This window comes from Typopeltis vanoorti, chromosome 11, assembly GCF_054136105.1.
Source record: "Typopeltis vanoorti isolate ZY-2024b chromosome 11, IOZ_Tvanoo_1.0, whole genome shotgun sequence".
NCBI classification, from domain to species: Eukaryota; Metazoa; Arthropoda; class Arachnida; order Uropygi; family Thelyphonidae; genus Typopeltis; species Typopeltis vanoorti.
In genome coordinates, this window is record NC_143559.1 from 41,303,198 (window position 1) to 41,317,582 (window position 14,385).

A 14,385-nucleotide genomic window follows, 5' to 3' on the forward strand; every position below is an offset into this window, starting at 1 on the left:
GTCTCTAGTCTTTGGTCAAGTGTTTTACTTCTGACCCAGCTCTCAGATCCATAAGTTAAAATTGGTTTGAACACAGTCTTGTATACAGCTAATTTAGTGTTCCGACTAATTTCTTTCTTATTCCATATGAATTTATTCAATTGATTTCCCACGATACCAGCTTTGCTGATTCTGTTGTCTATTTCTATATTTAGTTTACCATCTTCAGTAAAAATTGTGCCTAAGTAGCTGAAATGTTTTACTTGTTCCACAGGTTCACCATTCACAACACAGTTGACATTTTCAATGATTCTGCCTATTTTCATTGTCTTTGTCTTTTTATTGTTGACCTTCATACCATATCTATTACAACAGCTATTCAATTTAGTCAGAGAATCTTGCAGACTTGTAGCGGATTTATTTAGAAGTATAACATCATCCGCATAAAGCAAAGAGCTGACATTAACATCTCCAATTTTGATATCAGGTTTAATACCACTTTCCTTCATAATGTGATCCATATAGATAATGAATAACAGAGGGGATAATGTATATCCTTGTCTCACACCAGATTTAACATTAAACCATCTTCCTGTACTTCCTTCAATTCTAACTGCTGACTCACAACTCAAATAAAGACTAAGTATTGCTTGATATAATGCCCCATTAACACCATATAACTGCAGCGTGTTGAATAGCTTCTCTCTTGGCACCTTGTCATATGCCTTTTCCAAATCGACAAAACTTAAATACAGATCTTTGTTATATTCCCATGCTTTCTCGACTATTTGTCGTAAAGTGAAGATCTGATCCTGACAGCCTCTATTTGGCCTGAATCCAGCTTGTTCTTCACCAAGCTTTTCTTCCACAATTCTGCTCAACCGTTTCTCATGTATGCTTGCATAGATCTTGCCAGGAACACTCAGTAGGGAAATACCTCTGTAATTCTCACATTCAGTTTTATTTCCCTTTTTATATATGGGTACTATGAGAGCTCTACTCCAATCATCGGGAATTCGTCCCTCTGTCCAGGCTTTCTGAACTATGCAGTGCAGCCACTGTAAGACTCTTATACCACCATACTTCAGCATTTCTGGTCGAATATCATCTACTCCTGCTGCCTTTCCACATTTCAAGCCTTTGATGGCTTTTTCTACTTCAAGTATGGATATGTATTCCTGACTGCATGCCTGGTCAGTGTTTTTTATCACTGTGCTGTCATCACTGCTTACCTTTATATTATAATTGTACTCTAGCTAGCAAAAAAAAAAAAAAAAAAAAAAAAAAAAAACCTGTCCTATGACTAGACGTGTTTAAAAGACAAATGCTTAAAAAGATTAATAACAGATGCATCTACACTATATAAACAGTGGTAATTCTTTTATTTAAAAAAAAATGTTTACTGTCTCTTGCTTTTTTTATTGTTTTACAGAATTGTTTTGATTTTCCTGAAGACCAAAGCTTTATTGTATCAGAGGAAGCAAAAGACTTAATGAGGCGACTGATTTGTAGTCCTGAATGTCGTTTAGGACAGAATGGTTTGGAAGATTTCAAAAATCATCTATGGTTCGCTGGAGTAGATTGGGAAAATATTCGTGATAGTAAGTGCAGACTGCTATATGTGTATTTCTAGTTATTTATCTTTAGCTTACTTATCTGCATTCCTACAATTTATTAATAAACAATCCTTATTATAGTAAATTCCTGTTAAACACTCTTAACCAGTTATAAAAAAAAGCATCCTGCAAATGTTAAAATAAATAGCAAACAATCATTTAATGCAGGAGTTTTCTAACTATAACCTCTTTATTCTTTGTCTTTGAGGAGATGCATCAAGTAGTTCAGAATATTTAAAGCTTAGTTTCTGAGAAGAGATTGACAACCATGATCAGGAGGGCAGAATCAGACTAGAAGAGAACCTAGTCTAACAAGCCTAAGTTAATCCATGAAAATATTTTGTGTGCAACATGTGAAAGAAAAAAATGGCCAAAGAAGAATAACCTTTGTGAAAATTAATGGTAGGAATGAGTTGGATCCACTAAAAATAGAATCAAAGTGGAACAGCTCTCACAGGTGAACTGTAGACTCAAATATACAAATATTATTCAGGAAAACTTTAAAGACTGAAAACAAGCTTGAAGACTTAGTGGCAAATTCTGAATAAAATTAAGAAAATTGGTAATTCAACCAAAGAGGCAGTGAAGTTATCTGTATAGATAGAAAAAATCAAAACTTCATGGTGGACTCAAGAAGTTAAAGAGATAAGTCTTAAAAAAGAAGACAGCATGTTAAAAGTTCCTTCACGTAAGTTTGTACGTGTTCTGAGAGAATCCATCAAAAAATGTAAGAAAGTGCAGCAGTGTGTAAAAGTTGTTGAACGAAAGCAATGGAGATACTTTGGTAAGTCTGTCCATGACTTTTGTGTAGTTACCTTTATGTATAGAAGATAAATATCTGGAAGGTGAGAAAATGTTTCAGCGACTGTGAAAAAAAAATGCTTTGAAATAAAGGGAAGAATACTGTAAAAAATAGATTTTCAGAACGTGATTTTTACTTTAAGACAAATAGTTGAGAAATTATGGGAATATAAAAAGAATCTGTCAGTATTTAAATTTTGCAGATCTTGAAGACATATGACAAGGTGGCCACACACACATAAAAAAAAACTGTTCAAAACACTACAATTATCATCAGGTAACCAACAAAATTTGTGCAGCTTTCGGTCGAGTTCACTGCAATGACTTGTTTTATTTTGTAGTAGTTTGCAGAGTGCAATTTTTTGCATGCATCATAAGACACAGATATGTGTCAGTCAATCGGTGCGCTCTAACTTGGTGTGTACTCTTATTATTCAACTGGGAGAATCATGGGTCTCACATGCATTATTAGAGGACAATAAACTTCAAAGGCTATCAATTTGTTCTTCACTTATATCACATCATAAAAACAAGCCTTTTTTGGATTATTCGCTTACATGTGATGAAAAATAGATCTTGTACTCTAACAGAAGTGAACTTATCATTGGTTGTTACCAAACGATCCAGTTACAGCACACTTCAAAGGTATCGCTTCATCCCTAGAAGACTATACTTTGTGTCTGCCAGACTGGAGCTGGTATATTGTCCACTATGAGTTTCTTGCTGCAGGCCAAACAATTATGGCTGAGATCTACTCAATGCAACTCGAGCATGTACAGGATGCATTATTTCAGAAACAGCCAGGACTATTTAATTGGAAGAAAGTGTTATTCTTACAGACAACACAAAACCTCATACTGCAAAACTTACCCATGAGAAGATTTGTGCTTTAGGATGGGAGATACTCCCTCATCTTCCATATTTTCCTAACATTTCTCCATTTGATTATCACCCTTTTTTTTTTTTTTTGGTACTAGACATTCACATGTGAAATAGACAATTCACCTTAAAACAGAGATTGAAGCAGTGGTTATTAGGTTTGTTACTTCTAAAGACAAAACGCTTTATAAAATCAGAATTTACAAACTTGTATCTCATTGGGAAAGAGTTGTAGATTTTGAAGATGCTTATTTTAATGAATAAAACATTTTATGAAAATTTCTACAGTTGTTTAATTTTTATTTTTATATTTAGTTTGATATAAAATCAGGTGTGAGACATACACACACTGCCTCCACTATTATTCATTATCTGTATTGATCACATAATGTGGCATTAAACCTGATATCAAAATTGGTTATGTTAATCTCAGCTCTTTACTTTATGCAGATTGCTTTTTACTCTTAAATAAATCCAGTACTCATTTGCAGGAGGATTTAAAATGGATCTTGTACTCTAACAGGAAGCGAGCTTATTTTTTAACTGAACTGAATAATTGCTATAACAGATTTTCTATGATAATCAGCAATAAAATGACCAAAATTATGAAAATAGACAGAACATTGAAAATATCAATTTCTTCCTGAATGTGAAACGTGTAGATCAAACTGTAGATCAGCTATTTAGGCACAATTTTTAGTGAACTCATGATAAAAGTTTACATCTGCAATCATGACCATAGTCATGATTGCAGATGTATTTTATTGTTCTTTCATTCGGATGGTAGTGATCTTCCTGTTTGTCCATAGTAGGCCAACTTGCAGGAACATGGATAGCTAGTTTTAAGTGGTGCAAAGATTGTATTTTTTTAAGATTCTGGATATTTTTTCTGCTGTACCTTAGACATAGGGGATGGTGATAGCATTACTAAAATCTTTCTGAAGAGAAAGTCATGGATTGGGGGAAAGATTGATAATTTTGTTGCTTATTGTGAGAACTGTAATAACCATTATATAGAAAAGCGTGGTATATATGATTCAGTTCTGTTACAAGAGAGGTCTCATTGGAACAAAAGTTATAAGCTGTATGGGTTATTTTTTTATGACACCATTGTGTCATTCACATATTGTGAATGTATCTGCCTGTATGAGTGGATTTGCTATATACTGAAAAGGACAGGTTACCATTAGGTAGGTGGGTAACCAAGATGTCTACAAAGGGCAGACTATTATTATTATTATTATCCAGGCCTCCATGGAGTCAAAAGACTAATCATGGGAGGGCATTTTTAGGAAATACAAAGTCTATCATACCACTCCTCGAACCCATTAATCATCTCCACTCCAACAACTCTCTCAAGCAATTCATTCCAAGGTTCAACCACCCTCCACACAAAGAAACCACTTCTCACCCTCTTGTGCACAGCCTCCTTTCGTAACTTCCACGGATGGCCCTTGTCATCGTTCCTTCCTGCCGTTCCACCAAGTGAAAGAACTCTCCAATGTCTATCCTAAAACTGCCTCTCAACGGTTTAAAAGTCTCAATCATATCACCTCCCCTTCTTCTATCCACCAAACTCTGCAGTCCACATTCCCTCAGTCGATCCTCATAACTCATATTGTACAGGCCTGAAACCATCTTTGTTATCTGCCTGTGTACCCTTTCTACACTCAATTTACCCCTTTCAAATCCTGGAGACCAAATCTGAGAACAATAGTCTTAAGTGTGGTCTGATCAGGGCCTTATACAACGGAATGATAACTCTTTTATCTCTGCAGGTCAGCGCCCTTCTCAGTATTGCAGCAACCCTCTGAGTTACCCTCACCACCCTGAATATGCTCCCTGAATTTCAGTTTTCTATCAATCATCACCCCCAGATCTCTTGTCTCCCCTACCTCCTCCAGTACAGCTCCTCCAATTGAGTATGCACCTTCCCATCGATGGATTCCAAACCTCAAGACTTTACATTTTGCTGCATTGAACCGATAACCCCATTTATTTGCCCATCTGTCTAGTTTATTCAAATCCTCTTGCAGGGCTGCCACATCTGCACTATATTACTGATAACCCTTCCCAACTTCACATCATCTGCAAACAACTGAATGTCCCCTTGCAATCCATTGACAATATCATTGATATAAAGATTGAACAATACATGTCCCAGTACTGAGCCCTGTGGAACCTCCCACTTGTAACCTTCTGCTTCTTTGATATTGCCCCATCATACACAACTCTCTGATACTTATCAGTCAGTCAATCCTGAATCCATTTGACTAACCCTACATTTAAACACATGTGTTGCAACTTAAATACAGCTTATCATGTGGCACCCTGTCAAACGCCTTTGCAAAATCCAAAAAAAATGGCAGTATATGCCTTTCCCTCATCAACTGCTCTTGTCACTTTATTATAAAATACAATCATATTACTAAAGCAAGAGCGCCCCTTAACAAATCCATGTTGATTCTCACAGATAACATTACCCTCATCTACCCAACGCTGTATATAGTCCCTCACTAATTACTCCACGACCTTAACAACTACTGATGACACACAAACAGACCCATAATTAGACACTTCCAGTCTGCTACCTTCAGCCAGACTTTTATTGAAAAGCCAGGTCAATGGCGCTGTCAGTTCTTTAGCACATTCTCTCAAAACCCATGGCGAAATACCATCCAGTCCAACAGCTTTATTGGTATCAAGAGTACTCAGTATTTGGAACACACTCTCCTCTTGCACCTCTAAACTCTGATCCTGACCTATCCCTCTAGTATTAAAACCTCCTCCAGGATGAAATACTCCAATAAAGTGCTCATTGAACAACTCCACTATGTCCTCTGCATCAGTCACACTATTCCTATTTTTATCCTGCAATGTCATTCTTCGACAATTGTTTCTCCGTCTGCTGGCCACATAGCTAAAAAATTCCCTAGGATTTTCTTTGGATCTTAGTGCCAATCTCTTCTCATATTCCAGTTTTGCCTTCCTTACCATTCTGGTCACTCTCCTGGCCTGCATCTTATATTCTTCGTGTATCTGTCCTCCACTCCTCTCCTTTGATATCTTCCATAATCTCTTTTTCAACTACATTTCCTGTTTGATATCATTTGTCATCCACTTTACACCAAATTGTGTTTTCGCTTCTTCACCTGTGGAATACAGCTTACTATTTCTGCTAACAAATATTCTTTCACAATTTCCCAAACACTAATGATATCCTGGCCTTCCAATTCTGCCCTCCATGGAACTGCCCCTAGTTGATACCTAAGACTACTATAATCACCCACCTTATAATTTCACATACGTTCCCTTTTCTTTGATACACTTGCATGTCTGTTTATATTCCAAGTCAAAACCACATGGTTACTCTATCCAACTGGTGGGAGAGATGTCATCTCACATATTATCAACTCTTCTGATGCTATGACCAAATCCAAAACTCTTGAACCTCTTGTTCACTCCATCACATGCTGCTGAAGACATTTGTCCTTCAAGAATTCCAGAAATTCTATCCCCTTCTTACTACTTGCATTTAGACTACTATGCCCAGATATGGGTGCCAGGGTTTCTTCTTGATGGGGTGGAGGTGGAGAGGATCCAGAGATTGGTGACCAAGATGATAGCAGGTCTATGGAATGAACCTTATGAGAACAGGTTGAAGATTTGTGGGTTGCACAAATTGGTTGATAGGCGGAAAAGGAGTGATATGATTGAGACATTCAAATTACTGAAGGGTTTCTATAAGATTAATTCAGGAGAAATTTTTGAGAATAGGTCTGGTGGTGAGAGGACTAGGGGCCATATGTCCCTAGTCCTCCCAGTTCCATGGGAGGACTAGGGACATATGGAAGCTGGGCAAGAGTGTTAGAGCTAGGTTTTTTACTTGGAGAGTGGTGAATGAGTGGAATAAGTTTCCAGAGTCTGTTGTGGGTGCCATGACTGTAAATGAGTTCAAGGCAAAGTATGATAGATAGTGTGTGAATTTCGAATAGTTGTTCTTGACATGATGTTAGGGCTTCTCTCGATGAGTCTATGGACTCCTTGTAATTGCCTGTAATAATAATAATAAGGTCATACTGGATATGTTCAGTGATATTTTAACTACAGAAAAAATTGCACTGCAGTGGCATAAGTTGTTAATTATCTTATTATAAAAAAGGGCAGTAGAAATAATACCAATTGAGTTTGCTCTCAATTGTACAAAATGTTTATATCCATTATATTAAATAGAATCACAAAGTTTTTGGATGATGCACATATGAACAAGCAGGCTTCAGAAAAAGATTCTGTACAATAGATCATATTCACACTATTAACCAAGTAATAGAAAAAGTACTATAGGTTTGGTACTATAGAAAAAAATCTATCATACATTTGCAAATAAACTTCCGTGGGTGGGAGCAACATAAAAAAAAAGTAAATCAAACATCATCTTCCTGCATATTTTAGTTAGTGTGTGTAAAATATGATTCTTTGTATTAGTCAGAAATAATAAACAGCTGAAAACCCAGAAAAATATATCAGATTATTAAAAATGATATATCAGAACTCAACAGCCAGTATAAAGTTAGACCACGAAAATGAATTCAGCATTGGGACAGGAGTGAAACTAGGAGATTGTATATCACCCAGATTGTTTTCTGTTGCACTAGAATAAGTCTTTAGGAATGTCTAATGGGAAGAAACTATGAAATTAACATCAATGAAAAAAATCTCAATCATTTACTCTTTACAGGTGATATAGCTTTTTAGCAAAAAATAAAGAAGCTTAGAAAAAGTAAATGACCTTGAAAAGAAAGCAGAAAAAAAAAAGATTTCAAGATTAACTTAATGAAAGTAAAATTAATGACAAATTCAGACCAAATCAAACTAAAATTGGCAGACAATACTATTGAAATTATGGAGGACTATGTTTATCTTGGTCAGTTAGTTACTTTCAAAGAAGAACAATATAAAGAAATAAATGGAAGAATTTCACAAGAAATCAAAGCATTTTGGCTGTATAAAATTATCTGTTAGATTTGTCTGTATGCCTAAAAAGGAAGCTATTTAATATGTGCATTATTCCAGTTTACCTGTGGAAGTGAGACATATGGCCAACAACTGAAAAAACCTGGGATAGAAGAATGGTCCGCATAATGAAAAGGGACAGAATTAGGAATAATGGAATTAGAGATATTGTGAAGAATATGAAGAATAGTTTTAAATGGTCAGTAATTCATTATTCCGCTAATCAGACTGGGCTGGCAAGTCTGATTAGCGGAATAATGAATGGACTGGCCAGATTAGCAGAGTAACAGATGAAAGGTAGACAAAATTAAGCACTGATCGAATACCAAGAGAAAGAAAGAGGAGGAAGGGTTGCTAAAGAACAAGGTGGATAAATGATCTACAAAGGTTTAACACAAGATCGTAGACATTGGCTAAAGACAGAAGGTACTGGATAGTTCCTTTTATATGTAGAGAAGAAGAAGAAATACCTTAATTAGCATGTGATGGAGAGGACTCATGGTGAAGAACATTAGATTTAGTTATAGTGCCTGAAACTGTAAGATAGCTTGAGACCAGTACCTTGGTATGAGATACTGCATAACTGATGAATCAGCAGTACATGTGAAATTATCGAAGGGTGTCTGAAGGATGCTATATCTGCAATCCCATAATTAGGAGAATAAATTGTGTCTTCTTCTTCCTTAGCTTGCTGAACCTCTAAGATTCTTTGCTATAAGTACCAACTTCTTCCATTTTTTTCTGTCTTGAACTCTTTCAGTGTAGTGCAGGACTGCCATCTTAGCTAAGTCTTTTTTAGATGTTATCCTATCAGCACTGCCATGTTCTTCATCTAGGTTGCTTTCTGTCAGTCCTCATCTTGAATGCTTGTTTAACCATTCTCTCTTCACCCATTCTTTCCACATGTCCAAGCCATCCCAATCTGCAAGCTCTGATTTGATCAGCTAGAAGGGATCTATAGAGTTCATATAGTTCTTGATTACCTGTTGTATTATCTCTTACAGGTCCATAGACTTTTCTCAGGATTTTATTTTCAAAGATCTGCAAAGCTTGTGCATCTTGGTCTGATATGCTCCAGATTTCTGCTCCATATAAAAGACTAGATCTAATGATTGTACTGTATATTTCTGTTTTAACTCTGCTTCACAGAGTTTTAGAAGATAGTAAATGATGTAGTGAATGATAAGATCCATTGGAGGCATGTATTCTAGCTTGTATTTCTGTACTAATGTTATTATCTTGAGTCATCAACGTTCCAAGATATTTGAAGGAAGCAGCACTTTTAAATTTCAGATTATTTTTGGCAAATTGGTTATTTTCACCTGGAATGTGATTTCTACATACTTTTAAATATTCAGTTTTATCCTGGTTGATTTGTGATCCTAGTTTTTCATCACAAGTTTTTCTGTTTATGAATATTATTCTAATGTCTTCACAATTTCCTCCAACTAGATATATATCATATGCTAATATTACTGTTTGCTTGTATATCTTTTACAGAATAAATTTTTTATGGGAGTTAAATTGAATCAAGGGCGAATGCTGGTCTTGAAATTCACGCTTGCTCTTGTTATCATTCAGGGAGTGAGAGATGTGATTGAAGTCTGATTAGCGGAATAATGAATTACTGACCATTTAAAACTATATATTTAGAAATTTATGTACATTTAATCATATACAAATACAACATTTATTTTACAAATGATATTCTATCTTTTTCAATTTAACTACTTGAATACAAATTCTACCCTATGGTTCTTCTTCTTTATGAACTGGTCAATAATATCGTCATAAAAAGTTGGTTGTAACTTAATTTTCCCAAGCAACATGCACACTTGTAAAGGCTGGCTGAAGCTCACTGGCTAGAGCTACTTTCACTGCGTATGGCCTGTGTTTAAGACGACGTGAAGGTAGTAGAAATGGCTATGCGCACGCATGAAATCACAGTGCTGTAGCGAGGACCTGGAAACTCACAAAACTTAGCAAGCCAAGGTAGCTTTGACTAGACGAGCAAGCATCGGCCTTCTATACACAATGCAAAGCTCAATTATTGCTGCTAAGCTTAAGACATCTTCTGTCTACAAAAATAAAAGCCTAAATGGAATGCTTATAAATGCATGCATTTATTAACAAATAAATATTACTTCTTTATCAAGTAATGAGCTTGTACAGCAAGCATAGAGAATTCGCCTCTGAATTGAATGAATAATACTTTAAAGTAAAGTATTATTCACAAAAACAAGAATGTTATGGATCCAATATCATCAGCAAAGTGACGATGAGGGTTCAATATAAAGAGCATGCTAGGAGAGAGAGAATGATGGCTGTAGTGAAGAAAGAAGTTACCTGAACAGGCCATTGGAAACTTGAAGGAATTATGTAGCTATCGGTAAAAGGAAGAATAAGCTTTGTGAATGAAGATGCTAAGAAATGTCAAACACATTATATAAACAACTGATTTGTTAATTGTTTGCTTTAATAAGGCATACTTTCCAGTATGCCTTATTAAAGACCTATTAGCTCTCTGGATGTTGTAGGATAATTTAATGAAAGAATATAGGTAGATGAATTAGTGGTATTAAGGCTGTCAAGAGTTTGATTTGAATATATAACAGTCTGACTGGATGGCATATCAGCATGGGTGCTAAAGGAATGTGGAGAGAGCAACTGCTCCTGACCTGGTTGTTCAACTCCCTAAGTACATGTATGATTCCTGATGAGCGGGAGGACATCAAGATAATTATCTTATAGTAAGGTGAAACCAAGGCTGAATAAGCAAATTATTGACCAAGCCATTCTCGTGTGGTCATCAAAGTAATAGAGGAGACAGGTTAGGGTTGTACTCAAAGATCCTCTATAGATGGTACAATCACAGGACTTCACAGTTTGGTTAAAGGTAGGTTTTGCTTCAATAATCTGCTCATGTTTCTTATGATCGAATGACAGCAGAGTTGGATGATGAGGGAATAAATTTACCAGAATCCTGCTGAATTTTGCCAAAGCATTTGACAGGATTTACATGAGGATTCATATGTTATACAAACTCATTGGGATAGGTGTGGAAAATAAACTTATGACATGGATAAGAGAGTGGATGACTGACAATTATCAGAAAGTGGTATACAGTGGTGATGAGTCTGAATTGAGGAGAGTCATAAGAGGCATAGGTTATAAAAGTATCCCTACAGATTGATTTGAAGAGACTGGTTATATGACAAATGAAAATGAATAACATTAGTGTTTTGAATAGAAAGGCTATGCATTTTGACTGGAGGGTATTGAAGGTAGAGTATTATATTAATGGAAATTTGCTTCAAGAAGTCACTGAAGCTAGTGAACTTGACCATTGTAGTAGACAAGAAGGTAAAATTAGGATCCACATAGCTAAAGTGGTTAAGTCACAACACCAGATAACTGCATTGTAGTGAACACTAACTTGAGGAAAAAGGAGATTATTCTCCTACTTTGCAGGGCTTTGATAAGACTACATCTGCTGGGTACAGCTTTGGCTGCCTGGGTTTCAAGATGGGAAGAGACATATGAAAAGATCGATCAGTGGATATCCAGGATGCTAGCTGCCCTATGGAATTGCCGTTAGCATCTTGAGGGAATGTTCCATTCAAGACTTGAGGATTAGACAGAAAAGAGATGAGATGGAATCTTTCAAGACTTACAGTACAGATAACTATTATTTTTCAGGAAATTACAATGTATGAGGGTGGTCTGAAAAGTTCTCTGCCTAACAATGAAAAAACGAATTTATAATTTCAAAATTATTTTTATTTTTCTACATAATCTCCCTTAAGACTAATACATTTAATCCAGGGATGCTCCAGTGCAATTATCCCGTCCCGGTAGTGGTTCTCAGTAAGATCTGCAAAATACCCTCTACAGCTGCAATCACCTCTTGATTTGAAGAAAAACGCTGACCAGCAGGGAAGAGTTTTAGTTTTGGGAAGAGATAGAAGTCAGAGGGAGCCAAATTTGGGGAATAGGGTGGATGTTCCAACAATTCATAGTGCAGATCCCTTACTTTTCCCATTGCCAAAATTTGTGGGCAGGTGCCTTGTCCTGATGAAAGATGACTTTTTTTCTTCTGCAAACCAGGTCTTTTGTCACGAATTTTTTCCTCTAGTCTGGTTAAAAGATCAGAAGAATATTCCCCGGTTATTGTTTACCCTTTTCAAGATAATTAACAAACAAAATGCCTTTAGCATCCCAAAACACCGATGCCATGACCTTTTCTGCTGATGGAACTGAATTTGTCTTCTTTGGCACTGAACAACTGACTTCTGTCCACTGTTTTGACTGCTGTTTGGATTCTAGTGTATAATGGTGAATCCAAGTCTCATCCATAGTAATAAATCGATGCACAAAATCAGTTTTATTCTTGTTAAAACACTCCAAGCACTGTTCAGATTTCATGTGAGTGCGTTTTAATCTACCGTGAGCAAGCGTGGCACCCATCTTGTGCAAAGCTTTTTCATTTGCAATTCTTCATGCAAAATATATCCTACACGTTCTTTTGAAATGCCTATAGTCTCAGCAATTTCATGCACTTTGACTCGCTGGTCATCCAATACCATATCGTGGTTTTGCCACTTTTTGCCACCAAGTTTTGCCACTTGATCAATGATTTCTGGTGTGGTTACACTTTTTGGATGTTCTTCACATGGATCATCTTCAAGGCTGGTACAGCCATGTTTAAACTCAGCAGCCCATTTCTTAATTGTCGAAAATAAGGAGAAGAGTGCCCATAAACTTTTATGAACTTCAAATGAATTTCTTTCAGCGTTAAACTTCTTTTACAAAGAATTTTATAACCTCACGATACTCAATTTTATCTATTTCAAGGGATACAGACAACAGTTTTGCTTCAGACATATGGGATAGGAATAGTAGCATTTTGCTCTTGCGTGTTGGACAATATTCAATGTGATTTGAACAGATTATAGCCATAGCCCCTTTGAAATACATAGCTATAGCCAAAAAAGTGTGGTGAAGGTAGTTGAATTCTATGGTAAGAGCCATGTTACTAGAACCAAAGTTCATAAATTACGGGAAAAAAGTTACTTCTTGGCACATCGAAATTGACAAAACGCATTCATGTAAATCCCATCATCAGATTCAGAGGTGTATAAGACCTTGATTAGGCCACATGTGGACTATTCTGCTCAGATTTGGTCACCTGATTTTCATCCCCTTGAAAATCTCCAATATCTTTTCATCTCATTTGAATCCTAGAATGCCAGCATCACACCATTATTTTGCCTATAGCTTATCCTCCTGGCATCAAACACCTGATTTGCTAATTCTCCCATTCTGCTTAAGTGAATAGTATCAACTTAGATTGGTTCTGCTCACATATTTTTGAATGTTAACATCGTCAGATTACTTTCTATATTATTTAGCCACTGATGCATTTTGTTCACTCCTAATTTTTCTCAGAAGTCTGGTTTCTAGTCTTTGACCACCTGTTTTATTTCTAAAGGATGAAGGGATATTGGAAAGGGTCCAGAGGCAATTGACCAAGATAGTTTCTGGTCTCTGAAATGTTGAGTATGAACAAAGGTTGAAAAGATGCGGTTTGCAGAGTCTAGTGGATAGGAGGAAGAGGTGTGATATTATTAAAACTTACAAGTTGGTAAGGGGTTGTTATGGGATTAACATTGAAGAAGTTTTTCATAAAATGGTGGGAGATGGGAGGGGAGAACAAGAACTCACACATGGAAGCTGTATAAGGAGGGTGTGAGCAAGGGAGAGAGAAGTGGGTTTTTTGCATGGATGGAGAGTTGTGAATTATTGGAATGCATTGCCTGAGAGTGTGGTGTCTGCAGAAAATTGAATGTATTTCAGGCACGTTATGATGAGCTATGTGTATAATAAAGTGACCTCTCGTCAGTGGTCTTTGACTCCATGGGGATCTTGGAATAATAACAATTATAATATTCTAACTGCAGTATGCTGTATCTATTTGCATTTATTGTCATGATTATGCAAAGAGAAAAAGAGCAGGGGAACATGCAGTGGGATGAGATAGACTCAGATATGCCATCTACATGTAAGCATCCAGTCCCTCATTCTATAAGATATTATT

General features: G+C 36.2%; 1 protein-coding gene across 1 annotated transcript in view; it reads left to right on the forward strand.

The window, feature by feature from the left end:
- LOC150101467 (serine/threonine-protein kinase Genghis Khan-like) overlaps positions 1–14,385 on the forward strand; it is an 896,778-nt gene that overhangs the window by 281,565 nt on the left and 600,828 nt on the right. The window contains 1 exon segment of the mRNA XM_090400803.1: positions 1,412–1,580. Coding sequence (XP_090256929.1) covers positions 1,412–1,580 — 169 coding nt within the window.